This window comes from Lithobates pipiens, unplaced genomic scaffold (genome assembly GCF_037356315.1).
Source record: "Lithobates pipiens isolate NorthernLeopardFrog02 unplaced genomic scaffold, aLitPip1_a1.2 Scaffold_16, whole genome shotgun sequence".
NCBI lineage: Eukaryota > Metazoa > Chordata > Amphibia > Anura > Ranidae > Lithobates > Lithobates pipiens.
The window spans coordinates 456,364,410-456,378,270 of NW_027507748.1; the positions used below are offsets into that span (position 1 = coordinate 456,364,410).

Genomic DNA, 13,861 nt, shown 5'->3' on the forward strand with positions numbered 1-13,861 from the left:
GATGCGTTTGCGGTGCCATATTTCTAAATTTTCTTTTGGGTGACATTTTTGCTTGATTTGTCGTGCAACGAAATTGCACCGCGTTTGGGGTGCCATTGAGAAATTATAGATGGCAAGCACGTCCCACGTTTTGCCACAGTTCTGAATTGCAGGCAGAATTGCCCAGGTGTAAATGAAGCATTAAGGAAATTAGGCATTTTGCCTTGTTTAGGCATAAGTGCTGTGCTGGAAATAGCAGCCAGCTTGGCCCCAACTTGTCTGGTGTGAATGAGTCCTTCCTGTCCCCTAAATATTCACATTGGGGCCTGCTGGGACCATCATAGCCATTGCTTCTAAAGTCTATGAGCCTAGTTTTGGTATTGCCATGTATCTATGAAACAGTCTCCATTTATTCCTATGGAACGGCTGTTCGCCTTTTGCCTTAGTAATACGTGTTCTTTTTATAGGAATGAATGAATGTTGTTGAAGAAGAGCCTGACCAGGAGAACTACAGTGGTTTGCCCTGCAAAGATCTCGGGGGATCCAGAACTGGTGAGTGTAATAAGACCTAGGTGGAGGAAGTGTTAAAGGACAACTGTATCAAAGGTATTATTTATCATTAACATTGTGTTTCTGTGAAGTGTTGCTATCTGGTCCTGGAAATGTAAATGTTTTTTGAACCCGTTAAACTAATGGGTTTTGTTCCTCTTTAAGCCACTCTGACAGTTATTCACAGCATGCCTGGGATGTAACAGTTTTTTTGAAACCGTTGAATCGATGGGTTTAGTTCCCCTTAATTAGACGGGTTTAGTGTTGTTTCAGTGGCTTGACAGTTTTGTTGCAAGCTGACATGAGCACACTAGTAACTGTAACAGTTCAAGGGATTTCTTGAATTTAAAGCGGAGCTAAACCTTCCTATGATTTTCAGCCACGGAAGCTGCTGTCTTGGCCTCTGTTTGATCTTCAACTGCCATGGTGCTGCACATGTGATCTGGTTTGACAGTTTGGTTAAGACTACAAGAAAATGTAACCGTTGCATTTCCCACATATGCTGGGAATGTAACAGTTTTTTTTTAATTGTTAAATTGATGGGTTTAGTTCCCCTTTTACTGTTTTGGGAAACAGTTTAATTGGTGGGTTTATTACCACCTTACAGCGGAATAAAACCCAGTGTTTAAAGTGGTTGTAAACCCTTACAAACCACTTTGACCTACAGTTAAGCCTAGATTAAGGCTAACCTGTAGGTCTAAGCAATATCTCCTAAACCTATATGGTTTAGGAGATATTTGCCCGAAAACAGGCACCGCTGTCTACGGCGCATGCACCGTAGACAGCGGCGCGCAGGCGCACTGATCGCGGCATTGTCAGCGACGGAGCTGCCGGGCGTGTCGGCTCCCGTGCGCATGCGCGGGAGTGACGTCATTGCGGCTTCGCCGAATGATAGCGGCGGAGCTGCGAGACCCCCCCAACAAGATGGATGCGGCGGACTACAGGGGACAGCGGCGACTTCGCTGGCTCCTGTGTCAGGTAAGTGACACATAATGGGCTACTATGCGATGCATAGTAGTCCATTATGCTTTGCCTTTGCAGGGAATGAAAGAGGAAGTAAACTCATCAGGGTTTACTTCCTCTTTAAAATGTACCTAATTTCTTGTACAAAGGTTTTTATTGAAAATTCACATCAACAGAATAGTACAAAAACAGTGGTGGACACATTGTGGACTAACAGGTATAAAACAGCAGGATTCAGGAATAATCTGATCAGAAAATTTTGAACCAGCCCTTATAAGTTCGAGGGTGAGCATAGGTAACCTGCAAAAGGAAGTCTGCACCTCATCAGTCTGGGTAAAGTGACATTATGTTGATCCTGAGTTATATACTGGCTGTCACACTAGGTCATATGTGCAACATATGGCGAAATGACATTATAACGCTTAGCGTTACAGGAAAAAAAAAAAAAATGAAACAGATTGCATAAAAACCTTCCCCAATATGTAAGAACTGCATCACGTCATGTTTCCAATCCCAACAGGACCAGGCCTGTGGGCCAGAGTAACAAAGAAGCAAGAGAGAAGAAATAGGGAGTTGGTGAGAAGAAAGAGGACCAGAAAAAAAAGAGGAGTAGCGTAAGCATATAATGCATAAGAAAAGAGAGAAGTTAAGAGGGAGGGAGGAGGGGGGTCCCCGGGGTGGGGGGAATAGAGGCTTGTTAAAGGGAAAGGAGCCCTGGGTCAAATCGTGAAGGGTGGTTATGAGCCACCCAGGGTTGCCATACCTGGAGAAACTTAGCATGAGAGTCCGATAGTATAGCAGTAAGCTTCTCATTTACCATAATGTCATTCACACAGTTTTTTTAACTGCTTCAAAGCTGAGGGCTGGGGTCTTCCAGGCCCGTGTTATGGTCACCTTAGCTGCAGTAAAAATATGTGCTGCAAGTCTGCGTTCAGGGCGGAGAAGTTCTGTGATCGGTTTCCTCAAAAGGGTCCCTCTTTATAGTGGTATTGAAAAGTTTGTGAAGCAGCTCATATATTCTGACCCACAATCTGCACACCCTGGGGCAGGTCCACCAGATGTGCGCCATTGTACCCTCCTGAGAGCAGCCATGGACGCATAAGGGGGAATAGGACGGGAGAAAGCTTGCTAATCTGGCCAAAGTGTAGTACCATCATAGAACACTTTATAAGCATTCTCCAGAAAGAGGACATTCTTAGAACATTTGGATAGTGCAGTAGTCATGATCTGCCAGTCCTCCGGATCCATTTGTTTCCCAAGCTCAGCCTCCCATTGGAGGTGATAGCGTCTTAGTGGTGGTTTCTTGGAGTTAATTATAGCTGTATATATGAGAGATATCAGACTTGAGGATTGGGGGCGCAATCTACATAGACTTTCGAAACGGGTCATAGTATAGGGAGTGAGAAATTATGTTGCGCTAAAGTGCTAATGTGCATAAATTGTGAAAATAAAAATTATAATCTCAATAGGGTAACCGAGATTTCCCATGTGCAAAAGACGACACTGAAGAGTGCTCCGAGTGAAGTGAAGATTTTTTATCCACATCAACACCTATAGGAGTGAGGCTTACCAGAAATCACAGACTTTGGAAGGCATACGCCCCGCAAGTCGTGATAGACTTTTAATGGAAAAAAGTGTCAGGTCACTGCTCCACAAGCAATCTCCGAAGCTTCACTCTATATTATGCTGGTACATTCACAGAAGGTGGACAGCAGGCAGATCTTGATAATCAAAACTCTGCATTTTCAAACATATTCAGGTATAGTAGATCGTAATAAAAGAGAACTCGCATAGTGCAATAACGTTTAAAGGATATTTTAATCAAGTTTAAAATGAAGATTAAGAACACTCACATTTTTTTGAAGAAAAATAAGGCTTATTGGAAAGATTGTATGGGAAAAATGGCGTAATGCTGTTGCTCTAGTCGTTTTTCCATACAATCTTTCTTCAGTGTCGTCTTTTGCACACGGGAAATCTTGGACACCCTATTGAGACTATAAATTTTATCTGTATATGTTTATATATATATATATATACAAGCGTGTTATATTTAACAAAGTTAACACGTCCATCTATGGTCTATGATCGGATCATCTATTCGATAGAATTCACAGTTTATTGGACTTTTCACCTGTCTATTTGTGATAAGAGTGTGCACTATTTCACAATATAATTCACAGTTTGTTTGTTTTTTCTGTAATCAGATATATCATATTTTTCAATAACCAACACTTATGATATATAGGTCTTTACTTGTATCCATATGTTCATTGGTATGAATTTGATCTTTTAGCGCGACGTAATTTCTTTCCTTTTTTTTACCAATAACCGTTGGTCTTTCAGTAATGTTTGCTGCTTTTGAATCGTAGTCACAGTGCAGTATTTTCCCCTATTTTTCACTTCATAGTATAGGGGGTAGCTTGAGATCTTATAAGTTGTTAAAGAAAATGTCAGAGTTGCAAATCACTAGTGCTTCCTAAGGGGAATGTCGTGAGAAGAACATAGGGCTGCGAATGGGATAATTTTGGTTGGGGTAAACATAAAAATGTACCTCATTTCAAAGCTTATATAACAAAGGGCACACAGCCCTGAAGTATTCCTAAAGTGCAACTAAGCTCTCCTATCCTTAAAGTGGTTGTAAACCCTTACAAACCACTTTGACCTACAGGTAAGCCTAGATTAAGGCTTACCTGTAGGTCCAAGCAATATCTCCTAAACCTATATGGTTTAGGAGATATTTGCCCGAAAATGGGCATGCGCCGTAGACAGCGGCGCGCAGGCGCACTGAGCGCGGCATTCTCAGCGACGGAGCTGCCGCGCGTGTTGGCTCCCGTGCGCATACGCGGGAGTGACGTAATCGCCAATGACAGCGGCGGAGCTGCGAGACCCCACCAACAAGATGGATGCGGCGGACTACAGGGGACAGCGGCGACATTGCTGGCTCCTGTGTCAGGTAAGTGACACATAATGGGCTAATATGCGATGCATAGTAGTCCATTATGCTTTGCCTTTGCGTCTGAACTCATTTTTTTTGCCTTAAAAAAAAGCCTATAAACGCAACTGCCTAAAAACTAAAATTAAACGAACTTGTGTACATGTACACATAAGATAACATTGGATGAGTTCAGGAGCAGCTGAAAAAAGCATCCAATTGCCTCTGAACGTCCGTTGTTTACCAGCAGTAGTGTAGACCTCATCCTCACGTTCACAGGCAGTTGATATATATAGGAGCCATCATATTGCCTCCTTATCCACCTGGCAAACGCTTCTGAAAAGCGTTTAGAGGTGTAGCAATTTAGCCACATATTTAAAATTTACGTTCACAGTTAGATTAACTCCCATCTCTTATACCAGGGGTAGGCAACCTTGGCCCTCCAGCTATGGTGAAACTACAAGTCCCATCAGACGATGCAAGACCCTGACAATCAGAGGCATGACTCTTAGAGGCAGAGGCATGATGGGATTTGTAGTTTCACCACAACTGGAGGGCCAAGGTTGCCTACCCCTGACTTATACACTCTGCATCGCTTGGTACTTGTGATACCTCTGTCATTTATTGTTTGTAAGAAAAAAAAGTAGCGCATTATTCACAGAGCTAACCAGTCCTTCAGTGCTTGCATTAATAAAATAAATAGTTATTAAAAAAACACACCACAAAAAAAAGTTTTTCTTTATCTCACATCCCAGGATGCAGGAATCTGTGCCGTCATTTCCATTATGGCAGGGTTGTGCTGCCACCTCCAGGTGGTTTGACGTTGCCAAAAAAGACAGTAAATTTCATCCAAGGCATAACCCCTCCCTGTTAGCCAAGGCTTTCATTTTTTTCTTTTGCTAGTCTCCTAGGTAATCGTCATGTCTATGCAGTCTCTACATGAAAACATAGCTAGCTTCTCAATGGATTCAGCTGGGATTAGACTAGTCCTTTCCTGGTCCATTTTCCCACATCTTTTCTAGCCTGAGTGGATTGCTACCTGGACACGTGGAAATGGCATGTATTATTTGCCTGTCAGCACTGGACCCTGCGGAACAGGACTCTATGCAATGATCTATCTCCTTGTGGACCAGTAAAGTGTTACATGGGTCCAGGGCATTGATCCCCAGGTGAGGAGTTGGGTCTCTGATGGCCCCTGTTAGATTACTCACTGTGATGGGTGAAGATTGTACCACCTAGGACCCCCCAATAGTGGGCGCCCTAGGGAAGTTCCAGCTGGTACCCTCGCCTGTATTTTGTTTTACCAGTTAAAGTGTTACTAAACCCAGGACCCTGCATTCACTATATCTCATCTCCCACAGTACACAGAACATGGAAATACAATTAATTTAGTAAATATAAACTGTTAAATACCCTTTCTCATCAGCAGTATATAGCAGTCTTGTGACTATCAGTGTCAGCCAAGCACTGGGTAAAGTGATTGCAAAGTCTATTTTTTTTCTATTAAAATAAAAAAATATGTTATACTTTCCTGCTCTGTGCAGTGGTTTTGCACAGAGCAGCTCTGATCCGCCTCTTCTCAGGTCCCTGGCTGGACCTCCTGACCCCTCACTCCTGAGTCCCTTCTGAGTTTGATTGACAGCAATGGGAGCCAATGACGCCACTGCTGTGTCTCAATCAATCAGGAGGGAGAGTCCCAGGATGGTCGAGGTACTCATGGACATCGCTGGATGGAGTGGGGGCTCAGGTAAGTATTAGTGGGGCTACTGCACACAGAAGGCTTTTTATCCTAATGCATAGAATGCATTAAGATAAAAAAAAAAACCTTCTACCTTTACAATCACTTTAACACTTGTAGTAGGAGTTTTCATACTGCACTGAGCTGTCCTCTCAGGATGCAGAACTCCTGACCCTCTGACTGGACAGTACTGATTGGCCCTGTGCTGATCACATGTTCCCTACCGAAGCTACCGAGAAGAAATTACTTGGGACTTTTTAAAGATGGCATTTTCCACCTGTGTCCAGTTGGAGAGATTTCTCTTCACTTCCTATCTCAGAGCCAAAACAGAAAGTGGGACGAAATCCCTGGTAGTCACCAGAACTAATGTGTCCATTGGAAGATTCCCCTCTTTTACTGTTCTGAGGACAACCCAAAATTTGGGTTTTTCTTTTACTTTCCTTGATCAGGGTGAGCAGAACAAATAAATAGGGTGAGTCTACCTAACAAGGACACCGACGGCAATAAAAACCTTATAGGGTTTCTAATCCTTCTCCACTCTATTCAGACCTATGCTGTACAATAAGGAACACCTGTAAATAACTCCTGCGGCTTTATGAAGGTGTGATAATCATTCAGTAAAACAAATCGGACTGTCAAACTGCGGCCCCTATAGCTGTTACAGAACTACAAATCCAATCATGCCTGTGGGAGTCACGCTTGTAACTGTCAGCCTTGCAATGTCCCATGGGACTTGTAGTTCTGCAACAGCTGGAGGGCCGTCAGTTTGACACCTGTGATTTTAGTGGGAATGTATTTCATTACATGTTTTTATTAAGTTCTAGTGTATTCACTTGTTTATGCTGCTTGCTTTTCCTAACAGGACCTCTATCTATTTAGAAGGACAGAATGGCGCATATTACCATCAATCAATATTTACAACAGGTATAATAAAACCTATAGTATTTTATTAGAACTTGTATATTTCCGAAACAAAAAACAACCTTATGTACAACAATAGCATAATATTCTTTTTAATGGTACCTTTCTGATTAAAGGTTGTCCATGCAGTGCAGCATCCTTTACTTGTTATTGTTGGAAACTTTGAAAGTTCAGGAAATCTACCAAAAATATTTTTTTTATTTTTTTTAAGAAGGTATTACAAAAATTTTGAAAAGGTAATGCATCCGCTGATTATTAGAAACTGGTTGAAGTAACTGTACAACATATTGATTGTTTTACGGCCCGTTCACAGTAGAATGCAGTGCTGGAGTGGCACATTCTCATGTGACTTTCCGCACTGCATTCCGATTACAAAGCTCTTGTGATCTGCTGTAGGGGTGAGTTCAAGTTAACGACAACCCAAACGTAGGTCATTACATGGTACTTTTGTAACATACAGTTGCCACACGTTTCAAAAAGTAGTGCATGCACTACTTTTGGTGCATTGTGCTTTCAGCCTATTCAGAATGAATGGGCTGAAATCATTCTGCACAGGAGCAGCACAGCATTTCTGTGCAACTCACATGCAGTTCCTAGTGTGAATGGGCATTGAACATGACCATTATGAGATAACTTGGAGGAAGCCAGCAGTGTTTTGCCAACTAATTGCTATTGATTAGTTGCCAGTGGCCCTGTCACCCAGAAATGGGGAACGGTACCTGTCAAAAACAGGTACCATCCTCCCCTGAAAGGTGCCAAATGTGGCACGGGGGGGGGGGGGGGGGGGCGGCTGGGGAGAAAAAAACGGATAAGCTAAATTTCCACTTTTGAGTGGAACTCCACTTTAATATTGACACCCACCGCAGATCACAACTGCAGTGCATTTTAAATGCAGTGCGGTTTTCCCACACCACGTTTTGCTGTGAACTGGCCCTAAATATAGAAAATCACACTGAGAAGTATGTTTTGGTAATAGCTATGGACTGCAAACAAAAAGTTAAATATTACTGTGCTGACAAATTTGCTTAAAATGTGTGGCTGGAGAAAATAATAAAAAAAAAAGTATACAGCGTATCTGTACAATACATGCACATTTTCCCATTTGTCATTTTTATAATTGCTCATAGTACAACACCTTTTGATCTGTCAGAAATCCAGTGAAATCCTAACTTTATAGTAAGCTTGCAATGCTGCCCTGGATGCACTTCAAGCCAAACAAAGTTGTCAGCCATGCCTGACTCCACCCATACTAGGCTGCAGAAAATGACCACCCTCTCCTAATTTCCATAACATAAGAGGGGTTCTGTAGTTCACAGGAGAAAACTTAAGCAGAGCTGAGAACTCCGCTGGGATTTCAGTGCAGCAGAGATGGTGTTGTTAGCTCTTTACTAAATTTCTAACAGATCAGCAGGTACATTTTCTGTTCTTGCAGCATATATTAAGGAGGAAAAATGTAAGGAAATGTGCATCTATTGCAGAGGTATACTGAATACATTTTATTGTTTACATTTTAATTTACCAGCTTCCCCTGAAATTAGGCAACACGTCAACTGGATGTGGAAAAAGCATTTGAGTGTTATCCATGGGAGAATCTGAAAATCTGTTTTGTTTTACAACTTTATCAAGGGCACATTTAAGAACAAATGAGAATCAACGTTTTCTGACACCTAACTTATAGATGGACTTGGAAACTATGACCCCTGTCTCCTATGTTATTTAATTTGGCTATGGAAACAAATATAAAAATTACTGTATATGTCTGCAGCAGAATATTACATATATAGTGTCTACTTGAATATTTAATAATTGCCTGTGATTAACTATGATGTTTTTAATATAGGTTTTGGAGGCCATTGAAATGAAAAATGGCTTTAGCTGTGCAGACCTGGTTTCATTCAGACATCCACATATTGCAAATCCACGCTTACAGGTAGGAAAGCATTAGCTCTTTACCCTTCGTATGTACTTATCATCCATGGTGCATACTGTAATACAGATTGTTTTCATTTTTTTTCTTCAACATTTGTTAAACTGATCATTGTTTTGGTAACTCAGTAATCCTCTGATTTTACAATTACTATTTATAAGAAATCTGTTCAAGTATAAATTCTTAGATTTAGCTGAATAAAACTGTTACACCAAAAAGACTTTCATTCAGTGGCTATTCTCACCTTGTCTATCACTAAACCTTTATCGCTTACTAGAGCAACCAACAACTTATTAACTTAACGTGGAACTTTAAAAGCTTTATGTCCTCCTCTACATTTGGCACATTACATTTTTTGGGGGGTGCAGATACCTACTTTTGAGAGGTACCCGCTCCCACTTCTGATTGGATCACCTATTGATTAAGGAACGAAGCAGCAGACAGAAATTACTCTTAGTGCTCTTAACTGAGACATGTACACACTATAGAGGGATATGCTTTGTTCATATTTTATGTCTGAGGTTTACAACCACTTTAACTTTATTACAGGTAATATGATAGAAATACCACTTGCATGTTCAGTCTGTTCTCCAGCAGGGCCCAAACCGAAGTCGTCTAGCACTGCTGGCTGCTAAGTTTCAGTGGTCCAGATTGCCCTATCTACCATCAGAGTGCTGTGAATTGCATATTTATGCTACTCTGATCAATAATTCAGCAGCCGCTTCTCAGTGTACTGTACTTCCAGATTTGAAAGGCATCAGCTCAACTTGAGAAGCTTAAAAGAGAAGTATGGCCTGATCTTTTTTTGGTCATACTACTCTTGTGGGTCACAGGAGTGCACTTACTTTCCCTCTCCTGTGACCCAGGATCAGCTGATCGTGCGCTATTGTGCACTGACTGGCAGTGCCACTCCAGACTCTTTAAGGATCCTGACAGTATTGTCAGGATCTAACCGGCTACCCGATTGACAGCTGGCTCTGCCTCTCAGCTCGCTGCGAAGAGCCAGTGTCATCCACTTCCAGCTGTGTCCACAGCATATGTACAACTGCTGCTGCCTCTGAAGCTAAAGTGGAAGCAGTTGGGGGGTGGTAGAAATGGCTCAACCGGGTGGTTTTAGTGCCCATTCCCCCTCCCCCCAAAACCCCAGTTGTGAATGAGCCCTTCAGAAATGCAGGGAAAGACTTCCCCAACACTTGTTAAAGGGTTTAATACCACTTATAAACTACAGCTCATCTAGCTGACTGACATATCAGCTAATAAAAATGACCATACATGAATGAATACATGAATGACTTGAACATTTTAATCCTAATTTAACAAGCGCTTTTCTATATCTAAAATATTTATATTTTTAGTGGCCTTTAATTTAGTACAAACACTATTATGGAAATGTGTTTCTCGGTGGGGTATCTTTTGTATGTAACATCTAATTTTATAGATTCATATATTTTAGTTGTCTTCATGTGTTTTAGTTATCTTCTCCAGAGGATAAGTGTCAACAGATGCTGGAACCTTCTTATGACGAGATGTTTGCAGCTCATCTAAGGTACTCAGGCCTTTTAGTTGAACAAGCTGTTCTTATTGCAATGCTGCCAAATTTTGTGATGGCTGCTTTTGTGAGCTTAATTATTTTTTAGTCAGGGTGGCCAGAAAAATCTATGTAAGCAACAGATCCTTTGAAAAACACTACACTGTATCCCTTGATAATCATATTTTTGGGTTATATATTGTTGGAAATAAATGAACCTTTTTAAAAGTATTAAATAGGGATATTTATATAGTTCTTTAAAGCCTGTGGACTCACAATACGTAATACATTAACACTTACTGCAAAGATTAGGATCCTCCATGTAGCCCCTTGTAATTTTAGATCTTCCCTTGTTGGGAGCCTGGCACAAGGTAGAAACATGCCATTTTGTGGCCCAGTGCCAGGCAGATGCGGTGATGGGCAGTGGAGGATGTCAGCTGGCAAGGGGAATGTCCTGTCTGCGACATCTGTTTCCTTTCCCACATCTTTGAGTTACAACAAATGGTTTTGCTTTTATCTAGGAAGGGAGGTGTATAATATTGCAAGCCAGTTAGTTGAAATGTCAGTTGTATATCTTACTGATGATTTTTGGAGGTGGTGTGAAGGTGTTGCATTGAATCATACAGGTGACCAGTCCTATCCAGTGCAGCCCCTACATTTACACTTTCCTGCTGACAATTTATATATGTTAACGTTCCATGGCACAGTGAGGATATGTTAATATACGTTATTTCCTTTGAGCATTAGCAACCAATGCTTTCTGCAGCTACTTGCTTCTAATCCCTGCTTTTTCCCCACTAACAATCGAAAAGCAATCATAGTGGCTTCTGATCTTGTAATCACGTCCAGGCTGAAGACTCTATAGCAAAAATCATAGCTTTCAACTGCACTCTGGAAGCTGTGGCCAAAAAGGCAGGCTGAGGCAAAAGACTAGTCATCAGTATTGCCTGTGGTTTTACTGCAGCCATCTTGGTAGAGGTAGGGCTTTTGTGTCCTCATGTCAGAGCTTCCAGCAAGGAGAAAAAGCAGCACAGCAGTGACATCACCAAATCTAATGAGATTACTAGTAAGAGACAGCAGTGCCTTAGCTCTTAAACTGTAGCTATATAGCTAAGGTTCAAGGCACAGAAATACCAAGAAATGTATTGCTTTTTTTTCTAAAGGAATTTAAGAAAAGGGGTGCATTTTCAGGGTACTGTTTAGTCACCACTAACATTGATAAATGTTCTCTTTAAGACCCCTTTCACACTGAGGCTATTTATAGGTGCAATAGCGCTAAAATAGCACCTGTAAAGCACCTCTCCTTTCACTCTAATGTGAACACGCCCAAGGGCTTTCACACTGGAGTGGTGCGCTGACAGAACATCAAAAAAAAATCCTGCAAGCAGCTTCTTTGAGGCGCTTTAGGAGTGGTGTATACACCGCTACTGAAGCACCCCTGCCCATTGAAATCAATGGGCAGCGCCGGCAAAGCATCGGTGCACGCTTTTAATCCTTTTTTTGTCCACTAGCGGGGGTTAAAAGCGCCCCGCTAGCGTCAGTAAAGCTCCGCTAAAAATAGCAGCGCTTTACCCCCAATGCCCGGGAGCTGCGAGTTTGAAAGGGCTCTATCATAGCAAACCTTTCCTTTTTCAAGTTCAGGTCTAAATGCAGCCTTCAAATGAACACTGCCACCTCCAGGCTGTTGTGTTCATCTGCAATGCCATATATTAGATACAGTTGCCCTATTAAAAATATAAAGAGAAAATTACATTTTTTCTGTTACATTTCTGCACATTTGTCAGTTTATAATACAATCTGAATTTTTTATTTTTTTTTTTAAATTAGAACAGTGTTCCTAACTTAGTTCTGTAAAATAAAATAAAAAAGTTTTGGCTGGATGTACACTTAAAGGGGTTGTAAACCCTCATGTTTTTCACCTTAATGCATTTATGCATTAAGGTGAAAAACCTTCTGTAGTGCTGCAGCCCCTCACCCCCCCCTTTCCTCATCTGTAGCCGTTGTCTCGTGTCCTGATTGGCTAGATTGATAGTAGCACAGCCATTTGCTCCCGCTGCTGTCAATCAAATCCAATGGCACCAGGTGGCAGTGCCGAGTCCTACATTCTGTATGACTGGACACATATGTGGGACTCAGGAGTGAGCCTGCACAGGTGTCCACCCAGGAGAGCACTTCTCCAATGTGGACACTTAATGCAGGGAGGAGCTAGAAGAGGTAGAGCTGAGCCACTCTGTGCAAAACGAACTGCACAGTAGAGGTAAGTATGACATGTTTGTTATTTAAAAAAACAAAAAAAGCAAGGGTTTATAACCCTTTTGGGATTAAAGAGAACTGTCTGAGGGTTTTTTATTTTGAATAATGTTCTATTGGCAACACCAGTCATTAGTGTCCCAGAGATTGCTATAACAGCTTGGCCACTACTTCCCAATCCACCAATAGCTTTAGAACTTTAATACCCAAAGCACCAGCACCTAGTTTAACTAACTAGAGAAAGAATGATTGGGATTTTAAGTAGCAGAAAGGTGAGAGAAGCTTTTTTTGATATCACATATATATGTGTGTGTGTGTGTGTGTGTGTGTGTGTGTGTGTGTGTGTGTGTATGTATGTATGTGTGTATATATATATATATATATATATATATATATGTATATGTGTGTGGTAAAATGTGCTCTCAATGCCTTTTCATTGGTGTGTGTGTGTGAAAAGGCATAAACTAATAACCTACTTATTTTCCTTACTTTTAGGTGCACCTATGCCGTTTCCAACCATGACTTTGTTGAAGCTTACAAATATCAAACCGTCGTAGTCCAATATCCTTTTTAACTAAACAAGAGAATGAAGAATGGTCTAATATGTCAAAATGGCTATTTTTGTTTTCCAGCTTGAGTAATAAACAATGTTTATATTTTTCACATTTTTGAAGGAAATAGCAGGTGATGGTTTCAGTATTAGATAGATAGATATCCTAGCGTTGGGGTTATGGTGCTTTTGGAGACTAGACAGTTTCCTGTAATATGCTGTTGTATGTGATGTTAGTAGCCATCAATACATAACGTGTTCCCAAATAGCCTTCTAGTAATCGTTTCAAATGCATGCATTTACCGTGATATTTTAATGCCATATGTGAACCTTTTTCAAAACCAATTTGGATTTGTTTGACTTAACATATTTTACATCATTTTTGAGAATATTTCAGGCACATAAAGAAGAAAACTGGTAAATAACATCTTTTCACTTGACATTTCTGAATCATTATTGAAAGTGACCTTCGTACCATATTTTTTGTTCATGAGAATAAATAAATAAATAAAAAAAAAAAAAAT

At 41.0% G+C, this 13,861-nt stretch overlaps 1 protein-coding gene across 5 annotated transcripts in view; it reads left to right on the forward strand.

The window, feature by feature from the left end:
* The window catches only part of PCID2 (PCI domain containing 2), a 57,504-nt gene that overhangs the window by 5,738 nt on the left and 37,905 nt on the right, over positions 1 to 13,861 (forward strand). For 3 of the 5 annotated variants that reach the window (XM_077482859.1, XM_077482854.1, XM_077482856.1), the window contains exons 2-7: positions 447 to 531; positions 7,024 to 7,085; positions 8,923 to 9,012; positions 10,482 to 10,555; positions 13,283 to 13,348; positions 13,713 to 13,754. In XM_077482859.1, the coding sequence (XP_077338985.1) occupies positions 7,050 to 7,085; positions 8,923 to 9,012; positions 10,482 to 10,555; positions 13,283 to 13,348; positions 13,713 to 13,754 (308 nt within the window). In that variant the 5' untranslated portion in view covers positions 447 to 531; positions 7,024 to 7,049. Of the gene's footprint in view, positions 1 to 446; positions 532 to 2,011; positions 2,106 to 7,023; positions 7,086 to 8,922; positions 9,013 to 10,481; positions 10,556 to 13,282; positions 13,349 to 13,712; positions 13,755 to 13,861 lie in introns of all 5 variants that reach the window. The other 2 variants (XM_077482857.1, XM_077482858.1) reach the window with 1 other exon arrangement.